The sequence below is a fragment of the Amaranthus tricolor genome, chromosome 7, assembly GCF_026212465.1.
Source record: "Amaranthus tricolor cultivar Red isolate AtriRed21 chromosome 7, ASM2621246v1, whole genome shotgun sequence".
In the NCBI taxonomy this organism is placed as follows: Eukaryota; Viridiplantae; Streptophyta; class Magnoliopsida; order Caryophyllales; family Amaranthaceae; genus Amaranthus; species Amaranthus tricolor.
The window spans coordinates 27707332-27730828 of NC_080053.1; the positions used below are offsets into that span (position 1 = coordinate 27707332).

The 23497-nt window shown below is 33.7% G+C and overlaps 4 protein-coding genes across 8 annotated transcripts; 3 read left to right on the forward strand and 1 right to left on the reverse strand.

Annotated features, from left to right (window-relative positions):
• Window positions 1-6: 6 nt before the first annotated feature.
• Window positions 7-1469, forward strand: LOC130817490 (probable LRR receptor-like serine/threonine-protein kinase At3g47570). 2 transcript variants are annotated; one of them, XM_057683224.1, is made up of 3 exons: window positions 7-141; window positions 257-643; window positions 730-1469. In XM_057683224.1, the coding sequence occupies exons 1-2, from the start codon at window positions 33-35 to the stop codon at window positions 631-633; spliced, it is 486 nt and encodes a 161-aa protein (XP_057539207.1). In that variant the 5' UTR covers window positions 7-32; the 3' UTR covers window positions 634-643; window positions 730-1469. The 2 variants fall into 2 exon arrangements, with proteins under 2 accessions (XP_057539207.1, XP_057539206.1); XM_057683223.1 differs by having other exon boundaries at window positions 257-1467.
• A 565-nt stretch (window positions 1470-2034) lies between these two features.
• On the forward strand, window positions 2035-3976 carry LOC130817489 (peptidyl-prolyl cis-trans isomerase CYP19-3-like). 2 transcript variants are annotated; one of them, XM_057683221.1, is made up of 2 exons: window positions 2035-2212; window positions 3178-3976. In XM_057683221.1, the coding sequence occupies exon 2, from the start codon at window positions 3200-3202 to the stop codon at window positions 3728-3730; it is 531 nt and encodes a 176-aa protein (XP_057539204.1). In that variant the 5' UTR covers window positions 2035-2212; window positions 3178-3199; the 3' UTR covers window positions 3731-3976. The 2 variants fall into 2 exon arrangements, with proteins under 2 accessions (XP_057539204.1, XP_057539205.1); XM_057683222.1 differs by having other exon boundaries at window positions 2062-2212; window positions 3187-3976.
• A 1321-nt stretch (window positions 3977-5297) lies between these two features.
• LOC130817488 (uncharacterized) lies at window positions 5298-11639 on the reverse strand. The gene is made up of 5 exons (XM_057683220.1): window positions 11053-11639; window positions 9703-9992; window positions 9499-9588; window positions 6029-6366; window positions 5298-5725 (listed from the first exon to the last, which is right to left on the reverse strand). The coding sequence occupies exons 1-5, from the start codon at window positions 11258-11260 to the stop codon at window positions 5461-5463; spliced, it is 1191 nt and encodes a 396-aa protein (XP_057539203.1). The 5' UTR covers window positions 11261-11639; the 3' UTR covers window positions 5298-5460.
• Window positions 11640-14750: 3111 nt separating this feature from the next.
• Window positions 14751-19297, forward strand: LOC130818166 (AT-hook motif nuclear-localized protein 2-like). Of its 3 annotated transcripts, XM_057684228.1 has the most exons (5): window positions 15021-15169; window positions 15238-15342; window positions 15726-15772; window positions 16512-16643; window positions 18720-19297. In XM_057684228.1, exons 1-5 carry the CDS (start codon window positions 15154-15156, stop codon window positions 18876-18878), a joined length of 459 nt encoding a protein of 152 aa, XP_057540211.1. In that variant the 5' UTR covers window positions 15021-15153; the 3' UTR covers window positions 18879-19297. The 3 variants fall into 3 exon arrangements, 2 of the variants coding, with proteins under 2 accessions (XP_057540210.1, XP_057540211.1); XR_009043932.1 differs by having other exon boundaries at window positions 14751-15342; window positions 16512-18597; window positions 18720-18858; XM_057684227.1 differs by having other exon boundaries at window positions 14751-15342.
• The last annotated feature ends 4200 nt before the right edge of the window (window positions 19298-23497 follow it).

A 23497-nucleotide genomic window follows, 5' to 3' on the forward strand; every position in this document is an offset into this window, starting at 1 on the left:
TGAAACCAAGCAACATTCTCTTAGATGCTGATATGGTTGCTCATGTTGGTGACTTCGGGTTAGCAAGGTTCGATTCACAGTCCCGTACAAATAACAGCAGTACAATTACAGTTAAAGGAATCGTTGGATATTCTGCCCCAGGTAATTCCATAATACTTCTACTCGAAAAAATTTGGATAAGTCGAACTTAATTTATTTTTTTACCGTCTTTATATTTGGATTTTTTAATAATTTCACCGATGTTCATGTACAACAGAGTATGGTCTTGGAATGGCGGCATCGAAGGAGGGTGATATATACAGTTTTGGGATCGTATTGATAGAGTTGATGACTGCTAAAAGTCCGATTGATACAATGTTTGAAGGGGATTTAGACCTCCATAAGTATGCACAATTGGGATTGTTGTCAGATGAATTGATGAATATCATTGATCCAAGGCTACTAAATAATTGCGGTAGTCCAAGAAATGACATTAAGATCATTGAGTGCATTGGGTCTGTGATGGAAATGGGGGTGAAATGTTCAGCGGAATCTCCACAAAATCGAATGAGAATCGAAGATGCAATCTCAGAGTTGAAGAAAACAAGGGATATTTGGCTAAAAGAACTAAGAATCATGGATCGATATGCATAATTATTCTTTGGTACAATCTATTTATCATTTAGATTATTGCATACTTTATGTTTTAATTCTTTTTTTTGTTTTTCTAATTTTCCAATGATTTTGAAGGAATTTGGATGCATAACAAGAGATATTTATGAGATGTTGGCGAGATGAAAAACAAAGAATATTTATTATTAGACCTGAACAATAAGTTTAAATTTCTTTGTTGTAGAAAATTCCAATACAATTTGTCTACTTATTACTCCCTCCTATTCAGCTTATGTGTCTCATTTCCTTTTATGATCAAGTCATCTTAATTGTCCCATTTCTATTTTTGGTATGGGTTTTTGACTTTTATGCCCTTAGTAACTTTATCTTATTTTCAATTATACCCTCCATTACCCATCTTAATTTTCCTTCCTTACATTAAAAAACTCATAATACCACTCTCTTTTCAACCCTTAGGAACTCACTTTTGACTCTCCCTAAAATCCGTGAAAAGTCAAATGGGACTCCTAAGATGAATAGGAGGGAGTATCTTTTAAAAATACACTATTATTGTTGTATTTTTGTATTTGTTGATAGCAATGTTTGATCCTAGGAATTAGTCTAATTTGGTAGTTGCTGCTATTATTGTTGTAATATTAGGAGTTGTTGATTTTATAACAAAATGCCAAACAAATTGGTATGTACTTTTGCCCGTTAAGTTTGAGCAATGTCAAGAAATCGTTAAGAGAATATACACATGAAATATGATGAACTACTTGATTAACCTTCTCAAAACCACAATATTAAAGTTTTAATTTTATAATATTTTATTCGGCTACATGAACCAATCTATCAATAACAATGACTATATTTACTTGTGCAAGAAAATTGAAAAATATTCGTTTAACTAATAAAAATTAATAGTTTTCTTGGCTGAAATATTGGCTTAAAAAAGACAATTATTTTGTTTAAAAAGTTACTTTTATTAATTTTCCTACAATAATCTCAACCTTTTATCAAAAATTGCCAAGAATGTACCAAGATAATCTCTAATTTTACTTTTGATAAAAAATAAAATTTTAAAACAATATAAAAGAAAAATCAATTAAGTTTGTTTTTTGATTTTACTTTTAATTTTAATATTTTTAATTTTTTTTATCAACTAACCTGTAAAAACCGGTCATCATTTGGGTAATATTATTCTTGAGTAAGTGATCCTAAAATTAAAATTATTCATGATTAATCAAAAGTTAGAATCATTGTAGAAAAATCAATAAAAAGTTGTACCGTTTCATTAACTTTGCCCCACTATTCACGGTTCACTCTTAATTTGTATTTTATTTTAATCTATATACTAAAATATAGTTAAATGAGATCTTATTTTAATTTGTTTAACACAAAAAATATTAATATAATTTTTAGTTATGCACCATTAAACCATTAAACCATTAAAATATTAAGAATATCACTTGGCAAATGTATTTTGATGGAATGGAACAAAACCCTAAACCCCAATCTAAAATTCAATTTTCTTTCTTCTAAAACCCTAAACTACTCTCTGATTCAATTCATCAGTCTGTTCTACAGTTTCAACTCTCTACTGGAAGCTTCAAAGTAAAAGGTAAATTCCATCCCAATTTTGTTTCTTCTCTTTAGTTTTTATCGGTGTTTTTTATTTGAGTAATCAAAATCAGTTTAAGAAGACGGTCTGATTGTTTGGCGGCGCCGCCGTAATGAGAGACGGAACAATTATGGGAATTTCAGTTGTGTATTGAATTTGTTTGAGCGGGAAGCACATATCGAAGGCTTGCAGGTGTAGTATAGAACCCTGTTGAGCTCAAAACATGTGCGATATCATTGTCTCATCTCTAGTCTTATGATTATCCTCTATATTTGTATTATATATCAGGATTTGTGCTGTTGATGAACATTAATTTGTCGATTTTAGGAAATGGGTATTGCTTGTTTTTATTGGCCTGACATTGATGTTTTCTTACCTTAAAACATGAGATACTTGTCTAATTTGTTTGAGCAATATAACAAATAATTTGTCAATGGGTTTATTGTTCTTTGGTTTTGAATTACTATGCGTGTAATATTTGTTATAAAAGGTCACTTGGAAACAATTATTTTGTTTTTACAAGGGTAAGGTGTACATTAAACTCCAAACCCGTGAAAGTGTAGATCGGAGCCAATTAATGACATTGGAACAGTGAATAGGTTTTTATAGTAATGATTTAAACCCTATGGCGGCTTTACTTAACTTAAGATAAATCGTTGGAACTTGGAAGTGATTTTTTTTCATCCCTAGCACTGAGGGAAATTGATCAAAAGAAAGGGGAGGGTTTCAAGATATATTTTGTTTGGATGCCAATTTTAGGGGTAAGAATTTGGAAGAAAAGGTATGAAGGGATTAAGTATTTAAGTCCCTTACGTTTGTTGATAAATTTATCCGAATACGGAAAGATTTGGAAGGAAACTGATATCGACTAGTTCTGTGACAAAACGTCTCTCAGGTAAATGTAAATGTGTCCTTTTGATTCGACTTGAGTTTGATCATCTCATGAAATCCTTGTTTGGATTTAGCTTTAACAGATTCAAGATTGCGATGGCAAAGCCAAACCCCAAGGTTTTCTTTGACATTCTGGTTGGGAAGTCTAAGGCTGGTCGAGTTGTTATGGAGCTTTTTGCTGATGTTACTCCCAAAACTGCCGACAACTTCCGTGCCCTGTGCACCGGAGAGAAAGGAATCGGAAAATGTGGGAAGCCCCTCCATTACAAGGGCTCAGCTTTCCACCGAATCATCCCAAACTTTATGTGCCAAGGTGGAGATTTTACCAAGGGAAATGGGACAGGAGGAGAATCTATATATGGAACCAAGTTTGCTGATGAAAACTTCAAATTGAAACATACAGGCCCCGGTATTCTTTCGATGGCTAATGCAGGACCAAATACTAACGGGTCTCAGTTCTTCATTTGCACCGCAAAGACATCGTGGCTCGATGGAAAGCACGTGGTTTTTGGTAAAGTGATTGATGGTTATGACGTGGTGAAACAGATGGAGGCAGTGGGCACCGAAGGTGGAAGAACTACTGCACCAGTGATCATTGAAGACTGTGGCGAGCTACCCGAGAACTGATCGAGCTTATTTTACGAAATGTACGTTGCACTACCCTTTCATATTTATAGATGGGTGCACGTAAGGAGCTTTAGAAAGAAATAACACTAGAGTTTTGGTAGTTGCCCTGTTCTGTATGGTTATGCTTTAGGATCTAGATTTTTGTCTACTAAATGCTACCTTATATAAGGCTTTGTGGTTCATCATAATTGTTTGTCAAGAACTTTGTTTTATTTTCGTATCAATTTCAGCTTTTGTATCATACAACATATCTTTAGGTGGCATAACTAGCAAAATGACCATCCCTAAACTCGCTTACCCACTCCACCTTTACTCCTACATCCAATAGGCACTTTCCCAATTTCTCTATCCACTTGCTTCCACCTCCTTACCCGTTTGCATCCTCTCCAGTCACTATCGACACCTTCATGGATTCGCCTTTGATTGCCATAGGTGAGGAGAAAGGCATACTAAGGCCTAAAAGATGTACATCACGACACTGACATTGCTAAGCAATTAGCAAAGAGCTACTCTTGTGAGAGACCATCAATCGATGAGACAACAACCAGAGTCCATATTCTCATAATATGTATTAGATGGGCTATTTAACCTATTTTTAAGACACCTCTCTCGTTGAGACGGTCTCATATGATAATTTGTGATTAGCAAATCCTTCTCAAGTCAAAATATTTTGGGGTTCAATAACTTGGTGGGGCTCACTAATGACTAAGTGGTGCTTGCTATTTGTAATTGTTAATGATCATTTGGAGACATTGAAGACTTATGGATGAATATTAAGCCCAAACTAAAATACAAAGAACAATAAATTTTTTTTTTTTAATTGAACTTTAAAACTATAAGATAAAAGTCAAAAGCATTAGGTTGTGCAAATCAATTTGAATCGAGTTTGTTGGGCTTAGGAAAATTGAAATCATATTACTAATTTCAACTCAATCCAACCCAATTGCTTTTACAGACAATTTTGAATGACCTATTTACTTAACAGGTCCTCTCTTGAGAGACCGTCTATAGTATAGACGCCTTTCAAAAGAGCTCAGCCCACAGTCTCAATAATTAAAAAAAAAAAAATCTAAAAACTGATGCGTGCGGTTGAGCCTATTTCGAGTTAGGGTTATAACCTTTTGAAGTTAGTGTTATAATCTATTAAAGTTGGTATTATAACCAATTAAAGTTGGTATTATACCTATTTAGAGATACCAACTTTAATAGGTTATACTACCAACTCAAACAGATTATAATACCTACTTCAATAGGTTATAACACCAACTACAAATAGGATTACACAGCACGCATTTTCTTTTTTAAGTTTTTTTCTAAGTAATAATGAGCCGGCCCATTTGAAACGTGTCTCTTATAAAGACGGTTTCAAATAAGAATTTGTGTTTACTTAAACGTGTTAAACATCTCAACCCAAATCAATTTGAATTGGGTTAGCATATTGAGCCACTTTGTGCCAACTCTACTCTCTCAAGTCCCGACAAAACCCTAAAACAACTGCTTGAGCTCCCTACAATAAAATGGTTCGGGGCTTGCATTAACCACAATTTTTTCGATGAAGCGCTAATAATGACTCCGAAAAATAAGGCTAAAATCAGAAATGTAATACAACTAAAATTACAGTATATACAGTTGAAGAGTACAGTCTATCCTCTCATTGAGCAGGGCTACATTTCAAATAGCGAAAACCAATTTAGTGTAAAAGATACAGGCTACTAGAATTATAAATCAGATCAACCGAGCCATTGTTGACAACGGCGTTCACCATTACCCCCAACAGCACGTCGAATGCTAATCTTCTCATTCGAGTACTTCTCCTGAAGAAATTCAAAGGCAGTCACATCAAGCTTACCAGAAACAGACTTCCCTTGTTTCCTACGAGTATGTTGATCCCGTATTGAAGTCCACAGTTTCCCGATGGCATCCCTTTGTTGACAAGTAAACCTCGATACATTATCATAGGCATGTTTCACGAGTATGTCGATGACGGTTTGACACCTGCAAATACGATATTCATTGTTGTTAGCACCAACATCAATTGCAGTAATGAATGGTGATGTGGTAAGGGGAGTGATACGTTTATCATAACGCCTAAATATCGGGCAAAACCAAAAGATATCTCTTGATACAGCCCAAAACGCGGTTTTTACACCTCTATAATGCGGGAAATATCGGTTTGTTGTTTTTAAAAACCTTTACTATACGGCTGACGCAATGCGATACGGCCTTATTTTTACACTATGCCAACATCATCAAATGAAGTACATATTGCTCTATAGCAAATGAGGGGCAAAAACAAACCATGGGATTTTATATCGCTTAGCGGCAATCTCCAAACAGTTTATTAAGGCTTCTCTTTGAAGCTTCAGGAATACCATCTCCTCTACTTCCTCCTCTTGTTTCTCTTTAGCTTTGTCAATTTTTTTCGGTTTACTCGAGATAAGAGCATCAAGCCCAAAAGGATCAGATTCTTCTTCCAGGGTACTCTTGTTAGAAATTGTCTCTTGATCTGACCCAATGTCTTTACTTGCCCGTTCTTTCTCATCTTGCAGAGCTGCAGCTTCCTTGGCATCTTCTTCCTTCGTTGCAACAGGAAGATTGGATATCAAATCTTTGATACGCCCAGCTGCTTTTGAGAACTGCACGAAGCCAGGAAAAAAGAATTTGTTAACCAGAAAATGGCACACAGGGATACCGTATAAACACAGCAAAGATAAAATCAATCTAAAAAAAAACCGTGATTGTGAGGTGAATAGAAATCAAGAGTGCCAAGAAAGAAAATGGTTACTCATTTCACGAAATTTTCAGCTATATTCCGGACATTGGATCCTAACTTGTAACAAAAGACTTTGTGCAACAAACATGATATTACCCATAACTTATTGTTCCAAGCACAACGTAAACCATAACCACAAAACATTATTTTGTGTTTTGACATTCTAGCGGCCACAAGCCTCGATCTCATCAATCAGAAAAATCTAACATGCAAAAGAAAAACCCAGTAGATCAATACCTATAGAAGTCGGGTATCTCGCACACAGGCAGCTCACACGTACATTTAGGGATTTTTGCTTACCCTCAAAAAGCATTTTTAAAAAAGGGAACTTCTAAGCAACATCGCAAATCACCACCATCAAAAACCAAGTCCTCATCATATAATTCTATCCTCTTGCACTCTCTTGCCCCTCTCCCTCACACATCTTTATAGCAAAAACGACTGTGCATCACAAATGCTGCCACAAAAGTCAGTACTGAGCCAGCCACCTGCCAGGTGCTGCCACCATTTCTTCTACAGCACCGCAGACATATACCGCCTTTACGCTGTAACGGCTTCTGTCAAGGCCAACTATCTAAGCAAAGCTGCTATTACCTATATCTTTCCCTCTCCATGAAACCACTTTGAATTTTAAACTGACAGGTGTCACTACATGAATACTGTAGAAGAATTAAGGAAGTTGTATGAAACTTTGCAAGTTCAATATTTGAGAGTATTCTTATAATTTGAAATCAAAAAAAGTTGTTATACTAAGAAAAATAAATTCATAATAATCTCATTGTACCATTTGCATTAGGCTCCATTTCACTTATTCTTCGCTGAATAGAGACTTAACCATGATGCCAACAATCCCTCACAGGATCAAGGTTAGGAGTCTTAAATTAAGAACAACTATATTTGATCTTAGCAAAACTTAAAGAGTTAAAAGGAAAACGTATAAGACACTTATTAGAACTGAGTCGGAAATAAGATCATTAAGAAGGATCATGATTCTAAAAAGACAGCATCTAGCCCCTTCTTTCCTCTAAACTAACTTGCTCCACATTAAAATATTTAAAAAATTAATTTATGCTTCCCATACTACCTTGATGTTGTATCTTCTTGTGTAATTGGCCACTGTAATGACATGCTGTATACTTTCTACACTGCCGGACTAATGAACCTGGTATAATGAAGAGCATTGGTGGTCTTGCTAAGTGCATAACATAATGGTTATGGTGTCATCTCTTGTTCTTCAATAGTGCTACATGGAGGCTGGAAATCTAAAATGGGTTATGGATGCATAAAAAAATAAAGGGGTTGGTGTCATCTCTTTTTCCTGTTTTCTTACAAGCTTTTGTGAAGGGAAAAGGAAAGAGAACGGTGCTCTCACGTCTTAAAAGTTTGTTGATGGTAATAAGTCTACGTAATTGTAAAGATCAAATTTTGATTTACCAGTTAAATGCACAAAAGTTTAGGACAATTAGATACTAATTTAGGAATGGCCTAAGAAATAGAAGCCATTAGGCCATAAGTACCATAGATTTTTGGGGGGGTTGAATTTCCATGCAAAATAACAAATAAGGAAAGTCTATACAAGAAGCAACCTCCTCCATATCTTTCATTGTCCACCAAAATCTCAAATACTAGTGAAAGTTGACACTTGTAGTACAATAATCACCAGAAAAATGCTAAATGTAATGGCTTAATCTTTCAAAATCATATAATCGAATTGATTTACAATTGAAACTATGCAAACGTACTTCAGGCCCAAGTCGATAAACTCAAATGGAAAAAATGCAAGAACCCACTAATAGAAACTTGGCCCAAACTAATCGTAGATCAACACTTTCATCCAAATGTTAGTATTAAACCAAAAGTGAGAAATACCAACCAAAAACTGCAATCGTAAGGACACTATTGAAAACCTTGTTAATTCATCTCTGAAAAGACACCAATAACTATGATGCAAGACCTCTATTTTAAAAAATGTCACTCTTATTCCAACTTATCCCATCCTCACATATTCATAAATAATTCCGAAACTCATGCATGACTTCCAATAATGTCTATTCCATTACATTACTCCGATACCATCGTGTGGATCCCTTATCCTTTACTGTTTATAAATGACCCTTAATTGCAAACATTTTCGCAATTATAAAAAAAAAAAAAACAAAACACATAATTTGATGAGCTATTTTATTGTAGTCCACTATAATTCAAGAAAAATCTCCATAAGCAGTACTTTATTAAACAATTCTAACAACTTATACCCATTAACATACATAACACTGAAGTGGTTCACTCATCTCAATGCATCAAAGGGTCCACAAAAGACTTTTGGAGCAAAATCCAATAGTAAAACAAAGATAGAATTAGAAACCAAGCCTTATATAATCATGGCTTACAACGGCATATCCTAAGTTTTAGTAACAACACAATAGTAAGTAGGAACATGGCCCACTATGTCTACCACTAACAACCAAATTTGAGCATGTTCATTTACTGAAGTACACGAACTCGACTATAATCTAAGAACCAAACGAAACATATTCTTTGAAAGACTTGATCCAACAAAAATAAGATGACTTTTAAAAAGGTGCAGCCCTGTAACAAACGCAACCTTATATGAAATATTAAACACTTACCTAGTTTGAAAACATCTCAGGTGACTAATGCCTTTGAGTTTGTAGTCAATCCAAAGTTTCTAAGTGGCTCCATGTATGAATTTGATACTCAAGTAGAAGAGCACTTAATTAGATAAATTTTAGCAGCTTCCTCATGACCATTAGCTTCATCTTCCATTTAAGTTTTAAGTAATATAAAAAGGGAAGGGCTAGAATTGGAAAGGCATGGCATCACGATAAAGAAATCTTAAAGTTTCATATTAATCAGAACGCAACAATTCGTAGTTCAAATAATGATATCTATAGCAGTGCAAATGCTGGAATTGATCACAAACGCTAGCAAACCAAGCAAATAAGGAACAGTTCTATGGAGCAAAAATGCCTACCACAAAGCTATCATCAGTAAACAGGTCATTTGCCACCACGGCATGGATAGTCCACGCAGTTAGCCGATTCTTCTGCTTCTTATTCAGACACTGCACAGGAACAATGCAAGGAGAGTCAACTCTAAAAGAAAAAAAACTAAATCAGAAAACACCGATCACAAACAATAAATATAACTACCCGCTAAAGTGAATTGGATAACATACTTCTTTTGCATCTTGTGCAACCGAAAACAATGCATGATAATCTGATCGAACAGAAGCATCATTACAAGAAGCAGGCGAAAGCATTGCTGCTTCCAGCAAGGCGAAAAATTGATCAGCTGTTTCAGGTATGACACTTCCAGCCTCAATCAACTGTATAGCCAAATTTGAAGCTTTGTTGAACTTAGCAGGGTTCCCAATATGTGATGCTATCTTTTGCATGGCCTCCACAATTTGCGATACAGATGCATCCGTAGTGGTTTTAAAGCTCAATTTCTTTTTAGATCCATTATCTGACAAGAACTACAACAATCAGTGCCTTACCACTATAATGATTTAAATAAAACACCAAGAAATGTCTCAAAGTATGGTCATTAAGTTGGTTCCAATGTAACAATACCGAGCTCCTTCCACATTGATCTATGTTAACAATCTTGTAAACAAGACCAGGTAAAAAATGGAGCTTTCATGGAATCGTCAATAAATCATTGATAAATAAAGGACTCAAGAACCTTATAAAAATGAGAGAAACTAAAGAAAGCTACTAATAGCCTACACTCCTACAATCCTTTTCAATTTGTTATATTAGCAAAACGAAGTGACAGCTTTTTTAGTATAATTATAGCAAATTCAAAGGGATAGAGGAGTACAAAAGACGGGAAATATTCAAAATCCTGCCCAAGACCAAGAAACTACTCAGTATCCAGAAATCAAAGATAAAGGTGAATGAACCTTTTCTAGCTTCAAATGCCAGACCAATGGAGCATATGCAGTCGATATTGTAAGTCATCAACCATCAGATCTAAAAGGAGTTCCAGCCTTTAAGACCAATTCAACAAGCCCAGTTCATGGATATCTTTAAAAACAGTTCCCTTTTTCATAAAACATTATGCCAAAGGATATAAATTGTGTCATACATGTTCTCATTTTCAGACTATTAATTAACACCTTATCTAGTTCTTGATAAAAATTACTCCATTGTTCCTCTAACCTAAAGTAGCTCTGCCAATCAAGAAGGAATCAGACTGGCAACATTAAAGCGACAACAAACCCTTGATTACATAACTTTATCCATTAGCACATCAAGTATCATCCACAATCATATCATTGTAAACACAATCAACGTCAAAACCATCAAGTCTTAAACTTTTTTGTACTAATCAAAAAACCCAAATCCCAAACCAACAAAGCCCTTAAATTGAAGTCAGAAACAACTGCCGGAATCATATTGACTGACAAAAACCATCATAACTAACAATCAGAATGCAAAATTCAATCACCAATCATTATACACAATTTTTATTAAAAATACATATACAAAAACAAGATTGGAGAAAAGGTGACAAAAATTACCATTTGGGGAGGTCAATTCCGGAGGGACGGGTCGTTTAAGGGCGCTTTTTAAGGCGCTTTTAAGAGGAGGTGGAGGGAGGGGAATTGAGTCCTTAGTAGTATTAATTTCATTGATTTTGACAGATTTGTGAAGTTGAAGAGATTGTTCTTGAGAAGGAGATGAATGATAAGTAGGAGGCGGTAAGTCGCCAAACAAGTCGCCACCCATTTTCTCGCCGGAATCTCTCTACTTATTTCAGATTGAGTTGCCTGATTTAGAAACTTTCGGACTGGAATTCTGGAAATTACGGAGTTTGGAATGAAAAATGTAGAATTGAACCTGCTTTAATTGAGTTCTTCAGCTCCCTTGTTAACCGTTTCTAGATTTTCATACGAATCGACTCTGCATTTTGATCCCAATTTGACAGTGAAGCTGTCCAAAATTAACCCTAAATCGAAATGTTCTGCATATTAAAAGTTCGATTTTATAAATATTTAAGCGTAGATTGTTCTTGCCAAAAAATAAAATAAAATAAATAAATATTTAAGCGTACATTGAAAAAGTAACTTCGTGAACATTTATGTCAGTGTGAACCACTATTTCCAACCCTCCACTCCACTCCATTTTTAAACTTTTACTCTTCACTATTCTCTATTCCAATATATTTTAGTATACTTTACTCCTATACTCTTACACTTCGCTTTATTTTACTTTTAAAAAATTTTAAAAATTAAAATTTTAAAAAATTAAAAATTTTAAAATTAAAATTGACTAAAATTAAATTAAATTATTTTTTCAAAAAGTTTTTTTTACAATTACTTTGGAATATGTAATAAAGAATGAAGAGAGTTTTTAATACGAACCTAATTTTTAGCTAATTTTTTTGGAAAAATTTATAAATAATACGAACTTTTAACGATTTTCTAACAATAATACAAATTTTCGATTAATCCTAAATAATATCAATTTTAATGTGCATTTCTCTCTAACATCTTTTACTCTTTAGAAACCTAACATTATAAGTCAACTTTCAAAAAAAAATAAAATAAAATACAAAAAAATGCAATAAAAAAATTGATTCCCCACTTTTACCTTGTCCCTTGCCCATCCCCACCACTACCACCATTCCGTACCCACTGCCACTCCCACAATAAAAAAAATACTCTATGCAACAACAAATTTCACAATAGATGAATTTTTTTAAAAGGGGCACTTAGTTTTTACTTTAGTTTTAGAAAATGCAGTAATTTCAATTTTTAGAGGGAGGAGAAGTGCACAGGTGGGACATTAAAGAGCGAGAATTGGGATTGTTTTTATTTAAATTTAATTTATTTTTTTTTAAAAAAAAAAAATCACTTGTTTTAAAAGTTATATATAAAATTGAATAAAATGGAAAAACATACCCCAAAGTTGGTATTATTTAGGGTTTATTGAGATTTCGTATTGTTACGATCGTATTATATTGACAGGGATAATAAGGTCTTATATTTAATTGTTAGAAAGTATTACATTAATTTTGGAGCTTAGTTGGTTGAAGACTTGTAGCCCTTGTAAGTCTTGTATTTTGCAATTGGTCCCGGGTTTATTCCCAAGAGAGAAATTTATTTTCATTTGTGTTTCTTAACGTCTTACCACATACATACTTAATGTTACTAAGTACTTAAGACGTTATCTACGCACTGTAGTTTTCACAAAACTTTCAAACAAGGATGTCGTGAGTTCTATTCTTTCTTTTTATTTTTAACCCAAAACTATATCGCCATTTGAGATGGAGGTTAGGTAATTTTCCAAATTTTTTAAACGATGGACCCAAAAATAAACCGTTAATTAAGAAAGTAGTTTTGTTATTTTATCAAACTGTCATTTCAAATGACGGTTTTCTCTCGAAAAATAATTAAAAAAAATTAAAATCTGACGTGGATAATAGTAGAGTGGTTATTATTTTCTGGGAATTGTGTTTGGATTTTGCAATATTAGAAGAATACTACTCTTATAAATTTTGTTGTTGCTCTTTGAAGTAGTAACAGAAATTTTTAAATGGTCATGAATCTTTACCCAAAATAATGCGTAAGGAAAACTTAATAACTTAATGTAACTCGTATACACATTTCTATCGTGCCATACTTTAGGTTTATATACAAATTGCATTTTATTATTAATGTATAAGTTAAAACATAATCATGTGGGATCTTATTTGATTCGTTTTGATGTAAAGATTATTAATATCAACTTTTTATAATTTTTAATTGTACATAACTCGATATATTAAGGGTTGAATAAGTGCATTGGATAGAGTGCATAAAGTAAATGGGACACTTAAGATGAATAGGAGGGACCGAGGGAGTATATCCAAAAATAGCAACTAGATAAAAAAAAAATAGGAAACAATATAATATTAAGACAAATAATAAAATAGCAATTAAGTTCATGTAGTTTAATTAGATTAGGCATTAAGTAGCAAGTAAGAGATATAAGGTTCAAATGTCAACAATATTTGATTCGTTTTACAAGCTCATATATACAATATTTATTATGCAAAGAAATAAATCACTATATCACATGTGAACAAATAAAAAATAATAGTAATAAAAAAGCCATTCTACGTGAACAATAAGATGAGATTAATTTTTTCATTCGATGTACAGTGGGAGATAAGTATTTACTGTGCATCATCTTGGGCAAAGATTATCCAACACATAATAAATATCGGAAAAATTACTTAGAATAATTTAATATTTTTATTGATTTTTCTATGATAATTTAAGTTTTGATTAACTATGAATAATTCCAATTATAAAGGTTGCTTGCTAAAAATGCACTAAGATAATCTATTACCTATAAATTAAGTCATTTTGCATAAAAAAAATAAAAAAAAAATTCCAAAATTAAATTAAAAAAAATAAATATATTTTAAAAAATTAAAAAGAGAAATCAAGTGAATTTTATTTTTTGATTTTAACTTAAGCTTTTTAATAATTTTGATTTTTGGTTTTTTTTTGGCAATTAACCTACAAAAATCGATTACCATTCGGGCAACAATATTTTTGGGTAAGTGACCTTAAAATTCGGATTATTCATGATTAATCAAAAGTTGAATTATTTTAGAATAATCAATAAAAGGTTGGATTATTATTTTTTTTTCTTCTAAATCTAGTATCAAACCAAACAATTTAAAAATTAAAGGGAAATTACCAATGGTATTTGTAAGTTTTTGCACTTTATCAATATTTAATGGTATTCCTAAGTTTTTTCGATTATGAATGATATGCTCGTGTTATTAAGCGTCTTACAACCGTAACCTTTTTCTAATTTTTTTCGTCCAAAACCGTTAACTTTATTTTGTTTTTCTTTTATTTTATCCGAGTTGGAGGCTTAAAAAACATTACATTTCCCACGTAAAAATAAACAAGTATTCAAAATAGACCTGATATAGCGATATTTATCCAACGTTATAGTCGAATCCAACTTCACCTGACTTAAAAAGAAATTAAAATAATGTAAAAATCAATATGAACACAATACTCGATTTTAACCAATCGAAACACCTGATACGAAATTAGCTCACTGTTCAATGATCCGAATAAACATCAATTAAATTTAATTTTCACTTTTAACTCTGTTAATCCATTAACCTACCTTTAATAAAAATTTAAATTATAAGTAAAAAACATAAATTTATAGAAGTATAGTATAAAGTACATATTACAATATCCTAATTTTAAATTCATTTTCTTGAAAAAAAAATTCAAAAATCTTAATTCTATTACTATTACTCTAAAATCCGATGGATCCAAATTTGAATGATGGCGGGTTAGATTTTGACTCCCACTCGCAACAACAAGTACAAACGCCTTCCACTCCCTCTCCTCCTCTGCCTTCCACCGCCACTCCTGTCGCAAGTCCGCCGTCGACTAATAGAACCTCCAACTCTTTAGAAACTGCTCCTTCCACAGCCACTCCTGTAGCAAGTTTGCCGCCGAGTAATGGAACCTCCGTCTCTTTAGAAACTGCTCCTTCCACCGCCACTCCTGTTGCAAGTCCGCCGCCGACTTATGGAATCTCCAACTGCTCAGAAACTGCGCCTTTCACCGCTAGTCCCGTCGTACGTCCACCGCTGAATAATGGAACCTCCGAATGGTCAGCCACCCCGACTAATGGAACCTCCAATTGTTCAGAAACTTTAGTTAATCCTCAATTTGTCGCAGGGAATACGCCGGATAGTCGAGGGCGTCTTAAAAGAGGAAGGCCAAAAATAGATGCCACACCAGAAGAGTTTTCTTTAAAAAAATCTTTAAAAATATCTTCAGAGGGTGAGAATTGCTTTTTTCTTTCTTTCTTGTATTTGCTATTTAATTTGAGTTGTTGGCTATTGCTAACTTGCTATATTCATTATTTAGAAGTGAGAATTACACATTCTTTTTCTTTGTTCTTGCAAGTAATTTGGGGTTTTGGGCTTTATTTTTCATGCAAGTATGTCTCTACATATGAAGAAGTTCTGAACGTTTTGGAGGGGATGGTGGTTTCGTTGTTAATATTGCTTTGAAATTTTTGCAAATGCTAAAATTGCTAAGATTTACATATATGGTTCTTAGGAAATGTTTTCTTGAAGAACACAACATAAATTGCTTGCTTTTGTTTATTCTTCAAGATATTTAGATATTATTTTAACACAAGCTGCCATTTCTACTTTCAGATGATACAAATTTTAAGACTCATGTTGTCAATGTGGCTTCTGAAGAGGTGAGATTATGTGACGAATTGTCACGGTTTAATAGCCAGTGTTCGAGCTTGTTTTAAATTTCATCATAATAAATTAATTTACAAATGTTCGGATTGTCAAGGAACCAACTCAACCAAAAGCTTAAGCTGATGATTGAGGCCCCAAGATATGTTATATACTCTAACACGCCCCCTCACACGAGAGCCTTTTGGGCTTGAAGTGTGGATGCAACACATGCCCTCCTCATACCTGGCGCTGAATATTCCACTTTAAATGAGGGGTGATTGAGATTCGAACCTGTGACCTCTTGTTTCATTGGCATTTGATACCATGTCAAGGAACCAACTCAACCAAAAGCTTAAGCTGATGGTTGAGGCCTAAAATATGTTATATACTCTAACATGTCAAGGAACCAACTCAACAAAAAACTTAAGGTGATGGTTTAGGCCCCAAGATATGTTATATATTCTAACACGCCCCCTCACACGAGAGGCCATTGGGCAAGAAGTGTGGATGCGCACATGCGTCGACTATTTCACTTTAAATGAGGGGTCGTTGAGATTCGAATCCGGAACCTCTTGTTACACTCGCTTCTGATACCATGTCAAGGAACCAACTCAACCAAAAGCTTAAGCTGATAGTTAAGGCCTCGGGATATGTTACTCTAACACGGACGACGCAAGTAGGGTTTTAATTTGATCATTAATCATCATAAGAGTATGTTGGATCTATCTTTGACTAGGTTAATTTGCATTGCAGGATGTATACCAGAAAATATTGTCATTAATGCAAAAAACAAAAAAGGTGGTATGCATCTTAGCAGCTCATGGTTTTACATCTAGAGCATCTCTACAACTACTAACCACAATTGGAAAAATTGTAACATACAAGGTATATAATATATTAATTTTCTTCTTCATGCAGCTTGATTCTGATTATGCCTATATCGTTTGGAATTAGTACAAATTTTTCAAATTTTTTTGTTCTATTTAGTTTCTTCCTTGCTTAGATCTTTTATTAACTTATGTGAGTTAAAATGGTTTTGTTGGAGCAGAATGATTATGTTTATTCTTGGACCTTAAATGAATTTTTCTTGGCAGGTGTCTGTTAGAGTATATAACATATCTTAGGGCGTCAACCATCAGCTTAAGCTTTTGGTTGAGTTGGTTCCTCGACATGGTATCAAAAGCCAACGTGATAAGAGGTCATGGGTCCGAATCTCAACCACCCCTCATTTAAAGTGGAATATTCAGTGCCTACGCGCATCCACAATTCTAGCCCAATGGGCTCTCATGTGAGATGACGTGTTAGAGTATATAACAAATCCTGGGGTCTCAACCATCAATTTAAGATTTTGGTTGAGTTTGTTTATATACTCTAACACACGCCCTCACACGAGAGCCTTTTGGGCTAGAAGTGTGGATGCAACATAGGTCCTCTTCATACCTGGCGCTTATTCCACTTTTAAATGAGGAGTGGTTTAGAGTCGAACTCGTGAACTCTTGTCACGTTGGCTCTGATACCATGTACTCAACCAAAAGTTTAAGCTAATGGTTGAGACCCTAAGATATGTTATATACTTTAACAGTGCCTCTGTTTATTATAGATCACTTTGACCAATTTATGTATGTTCAGGACAGTGTCACATGATTCGTTAATGTCCTCGTGAATCAAGAAAAGCGAATTATGGTTGGTTTTGGGCTATTTTTGGAAAAATTGAGCGAATAACGAATTCAAAAAGTAATTAGCTTGCGATTCATGTTATACTGGTTGTGGAGTTGATCAAGGATGTTTCCAAATTTCTCTTGGATATACTACAAACTACTAAAAATGCCTTGGATAATGGACTATGAGACGTGTCTATGATTCCTGATGGTTGTTAACTGCTGGCTTGTAAAGAAGCCTAGAATGTAGAAGTCTAGTTTACTTGCTGAAAGCCTGAAAGGGGCCAATCTGGTAATGAGTTAATAAGATCTATGGCTGTACGAGTGCTTTTAGGGAATATTGTTGGAACTGAAAGAGTGAATGTTTTTGTGATCTACATTACCCATAAATGTTTGGGCACAAGTACCTGTTCAAGTGTCAGCAATTCCAGGATCAAAATTTTAGACTAAGGATCATTGTCATGGCCAGGCATACACCATGCATGAACAGTACATACCTGATAGAAGAATTTCATATGCTTTAGTTGACTTATTTGCTACTCCCTTTGCAAGCACTATATCACTCAGCATATTCTTTCTCTATTTTTTTACAAAAAATTTTTGATATCTGGACTCTGGATAAGGATTGGAAGTTTCAGTTAACCCTAGCAGGCTAGCACCACTAGTTAGAGTATTTAGTATAGGTCTATGTTACACGTATCCGTGTCCAATTCTTGATGCTCGGACATTGGTATGACACTTAGACACTTTATTTTTGGCGTAAAATTGAATATTTAGACGTATTCAACACTTGGACACGCACCGGTATCCAACGTCAGTGAGTCCAAGTAAAATTGAATATTTAGGCTTAAAATCGAATAGTTAGAGTATTGAGTGTAGGTCATCTCTTGCTTTTCCTTGTATGTTATGACTTTATACCTAGTTTTCAGCCTGCCTGTTTTTTAAACGAGTGTATAATCATAAAAACGTATGCTCATTTTTAACTGTGGGGGCTATAAAGTTGCTGCGTTTTCTCATTTTTGTGTTAGAGATGTCGTCAAATCCTTTCGCTTACTGGCTCTTATGTCGATTCACATTCTGAAGAGAAAACGGGAGGTCTTAATGCATCTCTACTTGACACAGATGGACAGGTTGTTGGAGGCCGCTTAGTCGGTCCTCTAATTGCTGCAGGCCCTGTTGAGGTAGAATTTATACTATTTATTCTTGTATTGACTAACTAAAACTGTGGGCGTATGCTGTAATGTCTCTGCCTCAATTAGGTGATACTGATATAACATCATGTGTCTGATGATCATATGTACAGGTCTTAGTTGCTACCTTTGTCATCAAACCTAAGAAAGATGCTAGTGCTGGTGTCCAAAATCATGCTTCTTCAAGTTTAATACCGGCAGCAGCTTCTGACATTTTAATGCCGTCAGCTAATTCTGCATTTACTAAATATCATAAACAAACCAGTAAATGAATCTGCGGCCACTGCAAGTGATCATCGTCGGAATATGGATCAAAATCAAAGCACACTCGGTCATGATTTGGGTAACTTGTTTCTATGCAATAAGTTATCTGTTCTCCCGATCAATTTTCGCAATTTGAAACGGTGTTATTGAACGGAAAACTGATGCAATTCGCAGAAAATACAGATTACAGTTCAGATGATTTATCTTCAGATAATGATTATGATGTCGACGAAATAACTTTGTTTCCACCACTTCACATTTTTTGGGCTATTTTATAGCGCTTTTGAGTGAATTATAAATTTAATAGGCAAATTAGGTAGACAAATTATTACACGGATTTCCGGTGTTAGTTAATCGTGGGCTTCTTCTTGTTGAGTTTGTTTGATTAGTTAGATATACTTCTATTTCTTGTTCATATGAACTCCAAGAGAAGATAATATATTTGTACAGTACAGGCGACTAATATTTTGATCCAAGATTGAGTATTAGTGTTCACGAACCTGTTGCTTTGGTTCTTGAGACACTCGGGTTTAAATCTTTTTTTCATAAATCGGAATTTGTCTCATGCTTAACTTGGAATTATGTTGGGGATATGTAGCTGACCCAAAAGTTACTCTTGGTTGTCTAACATTTTAAGTCTTTTTTTGAAGTTTAAATTTAAAATAAAAGAAGGTAAAAAAAAAGAGTCTATAAATAGTTGATTTTTTTAAAATCAACATAGTACATTTAATAAGGGACTTTTGGTGCTTCATGTACTAGACCTTTGATGCTTAATGTACTAGATTTTTGGTGCTTCATTCTCTAGCTTTTATTGCTCATTAAATCTAAGTACATTGTATGTGTAACCATTCTAGAAGCTTGTACTTAGCTCTATATAAAGGGGTCTTATGAAATGAAAAAAAAATCAAGTTGTCGATTAATCATTTTAAACTTTGAGTTTATACATTGCTTTTTTTCTTGTGTTTGTCCAAAGAAATAGTAATTCTAATTATCATTTTGAGTTTGTCTTGAGTGTTAATTCTAGGGGAGATTGAGTGTGTTCTTGTCTCTAGTCTAAATCCCAAATCATTGAGTTTGTTTTGTGCTTTGGCTCTTATCAATCTTTTTCTACTATTCTTTTTATCTAATTATTCTTCTCTATTCTTCTTTATACAAAAAAAACTAGAAACTTTTAAATCTAAGTGTGCTCTATTTAATCACACTTACATTATAATCTGATCACAATGATCCATTTTCTTATCTCTTCTCCTAGTAGAAACAAGCACTGTCTCGGTTCCATTGGTCGGATGGGAAATTGCCAATTGTGTTAACCAGGGTGTAGAGGTGTTTTCTCGGGTCATTATGTTGATTTCTTGTCGGTTTAAAATCGGGTTTTGTGTCTGCATTGGTTTTAACATAATTGTAAATCCATTTTAAAGTCGGTTCAAATTAAGTTCGGTTAAAAAGTTAGTCGGATATCAAATCATCAAGTCTGTTTTGCACACCTCTATTGATTAGATGGGAAACTGTCGATTGTGTTCATTATGGAGAGGGTGTGTGATCTTGCACACTATCTAGGTTGTTTCATTGATCGGGCACGCAATTGCCAATAGTGTCTATTTTGGAGAGGGCGTGTTGAGTTCTGTTTGTTATATTAATTTGCGGTAAATTGTTGTGTAAATAAAATTTAAAACGAATTTAATTGTATAATTGAGATTAAAAGAAAATAATGTATTATTGTCCGAAATTAAAAATGATACAAAACAAAAGACTCACTCAAAATTAAAATAGTGATAAATAAAAGAGATGAGGGAGTAAAAGCAAGAGTTATATATTCACACTGTTTATAAGTACTATGTAGTATGTATAAGCATTGATTGTATCATCTAGAATGACATCAGGAATTTTTCATTAAACTATGCAATCAATGTCTTTGATGTTTATTAGCTTTATATATATATATATATATATATATATATATATATATATATATATATATATATATATATATATAACCTCAAATGCTACTAATATAATTGTTCATTTAAATTATGTACAATATAAAACCTCACTACTCCTAGTTTTGGTACATTGTTGGTGGATGAATGTCAAAAGTTTATGGGTCATTTTGTTGAATTAGGGGTTGGAAACTTTATAAGAAATTAGGAGATTAGGGTTAGGGAATCAAGGAAAATGTGATTTTTAGAGTGTGTTTTAATGTATTGAATATTGGAATCAAGGCATTCTTACTATAGTTACTAATAGACGTTTTTCAAACATTTTTTAGTTATAAAGGTCATAGAGGTTTAATTGGGTTAACCTCGGGGTTACCGTGTGGATTTTAATAAAATTTTGAGTACCAAGTGAAAAACACAATACTTAGGCTTATCACGTGAAATTTCCCATGATTTTATCATGTCTTTACCTTATTTACTCATATATTTAACTCTTTTTGTTAGAAGAATTGAGTTTTATTTCAGCGAAACATATACCTATTTTCCAATAGGAACTCGAGTTTAATTCGTGTTGCCTCTCATCCCCTAGCTCTTACCTTTTCTTGGTCTATCAAGTGCCAAAAAATAAAACTCTTCTTATTAAGATATAAGTACTATAAATTTTTTATAATAATAAAGAATATAAAAATGATTTTGTAAATATTAAATTTTTAAAATGGTAAATATTATTAGTACTACTGTTATGAATATTTGTTATTGTTGTTTGAAGTAGCAATAGAAATTTATTATATGGTCATGAATCTTACCTAGAATAATGCGCAAGAAAAACTTAATTACTTAGGGGGCGTTTGGTTGGGGGTCTTAAGGAAAGGGAAAGGGAATGAAAATACCCCATTCCCTTTGATGTTGTTTGGTTCGCATTTAGAATGATTCCGTTTCCCCATTTTAAGGTTTAGGTTTACCTAAATGAGGTAATCCTCATTCCCCACCTCCCCCTCCACTTTCCCATTCCATTCCTTCCCCATTCTTGAACCCTACTGCTGCCTTCTCCTTCCTCGCGCCTCCTTCCTCACCAAAATCCTTGCTGCGTCCTTCCTCCTCCTGCTGTTGCTGCTGCTGCTGCTTCTTCTCCTCGCGCCTCCTCCCTCCCCAAATCCCTAAATCTCACTCCACTTCTTCTCCTCGTTCTCTTTCCTCCATTAACAGAATCCCTAAATCTTCCATTAACAGTTGAGTCTTCCTTTTTCTTCTTTCTCCTTTTTAGATTTCTCACTGTATCGTGTTGATTGTTACAATGTTCTTTTCGTTTTATTGTTGTTTTCTTTATGTTTGACGTTCACTGTATTGATGCTTGAATCTTGTAGCTTATGTGTTATTTGTAGATTCTTCTCTCAATTGAAATCTGAGTTCAAGTTTTCGTTTATTTGACCCAAATTGATGCTTATTGATGCTTTAAGCTGCTTGTAGCTTAATGTTGGCATCTTGTTGTTGTTTTTCTCTCAATGCTTAATGCTTTAAGCTGCTTTAAGATTCTTCTCTCAATTGTTGTTTTTCTGGGGTTTAAGCTGCTTTTTGGAACTTTGTGAGGATTGATGAGCAACTTGTAGTTTAATGTTGGCAGTTTTTTGTTTGTGATATAGTTTTACCAATTTTGTAGACTTTTGAAGCTTTTGAGACTGTTTTGTGCATTGAGCAGCTCTGTTTTGGATAGCTGTGAGATTTGTGGGTGGTGGCATCACAATATTTTTCGGTTTTACATAGCTTCTAGCATGATTGTTTTATTCTGTTTTTTTCTTTTGAGGACTCAATGTTGGCAGTTGCAAACAATGTGTCTTGGAACTGATATTACATGCTCTTTACTGATATTGTTGTTCTTCATAATATATTCGCATTTGGTTGTGAATTGTAGGTTAATATGATAAAAAATTGGGATTTTAGAAACTTGATTATGTATCATTGTTTGTTTGTTTGTTTGGTTTTCAAGAATACATGGAAACAAGGTGCTTGGTACTTCTTTGATGTTCTTATTGATGTTCATTTGTACAGAAAATGGCTAGCATTGGTACTTCTTTGAAAAGGAAGAGAAATTGGGACCGTATTCGATTCATAATTACTATGAAAGGACTAGAACACTTTTCGTATGTATTTTGATCTACAAACAAGTGATTATATGTAATTAATCGAGCTACGTTGTTATTATTTAGAGTTATGTTTTTTCAAAAAATAAGTTTTTCAAGTTTATCATATAACAACTACTTATTTTTGGAGAAAATATAAAAGAATTTAAAAACTCAAATTTTGATTCCTTAACTTGAACCAAACAGTCACAAAAGGAATCATTCAGCAGCTCATTCCGTTTCCTGAACACAACCAAACGACTAGGCTAATTTAGCGGAATCCATTCCTTTCTCTTGCATTCCCTTTCCTCATTCCATTCCGATTCCCTTGTGCGAACCAAACGCCCCCTTAGTGTACCAATAATCTAGGTCTCCACCCGTAACTCGTATTCATGTCTAAGATTCACTATATGCTCTATATCCTAACGTGATATCCCCAAAAATAGCAACAAATAAAAAAAAAACATTAAAAAGCCAACATATCTTTAAAAAAACAAGGAAATAATATAATATCAAGACAAATAATAAAATAGCAATTAAGTTCATGTAGCTTGATTAAATTAGGAATTAATAATT

What these genes read in the sequence shown, in the direction of transcription:
- LOC130817490 (XM_057683224.1), top strand. Translation starts at nt 33, where the DNA reads ATGGTTGCTCATGTTGGTGACTTCGGGTTAGCAAGGTTCGATTCACAG. An exon ending in CGTTGGATATTCTGCCCCAG is followed by an intron (nt 142 to 256) that starts GTAATTCCATAA and finishes CATGTACAACAG; the next exon opens with AGTATGGTCTTGGAATGGCG.
- LOC130817489 (XM_057683221.1), top strand. Translation starts at nt 3,200, where the DNA reads ATGGCAAAGCCAAACCCCAAGGTTTTCTTTGACATTCTGGTTGGGAAG.
- LOC130817488 (XM_057683220.1), bottom strand. Translation starts at nt 11,260, where the DNA reads ATGGGTGGCGACTTGTTTGGCGACTTACCGCCTCCTACTTATCATTCA. An exon ending in TTACTGATGATAGCTTTGTG is followed by an intron (nt 6,367 to 9,498) that starts GTAGGCATTTTT and finishes GGCTTCGTGCAG; the next exon opens with TTCTCAAAAGCAGCTGGGCG. An exon ending in AAGCGATATAAAATCCCATG is followed by an intron (nt 5,726 to 6,028) that starts GTTTGTTTTTGC and finishes TCGTATTTGCAG; the next exon opens with GTGTCAAACCGTCATCGACA.
- LOC130818166 (XM_057684227.1), top strand. Translation starts at nt 14,817, where the DNA reads ATGGATCCAAATTTGAATGATGGCGGGTTAGATTTTGACTCCCACTCG. An exon ending in TTTAAAAATATCTTCAGAGG is followed by an intron (nt 15,343 to 15,725) that starts GTGAGAATTGCT and finishes TTCTACTTTCAG; the next exon opens with ATGATACAAATTTTAAGACT. An exon ending in GAAAAATTGTAACATACAAG is followed by an intron (nt 16,644 to 18,719) that starts GTATATAATATA and finishes TCATATGTACAG; the next exon opens with GTCTTAGTTGCTACCTTTGT.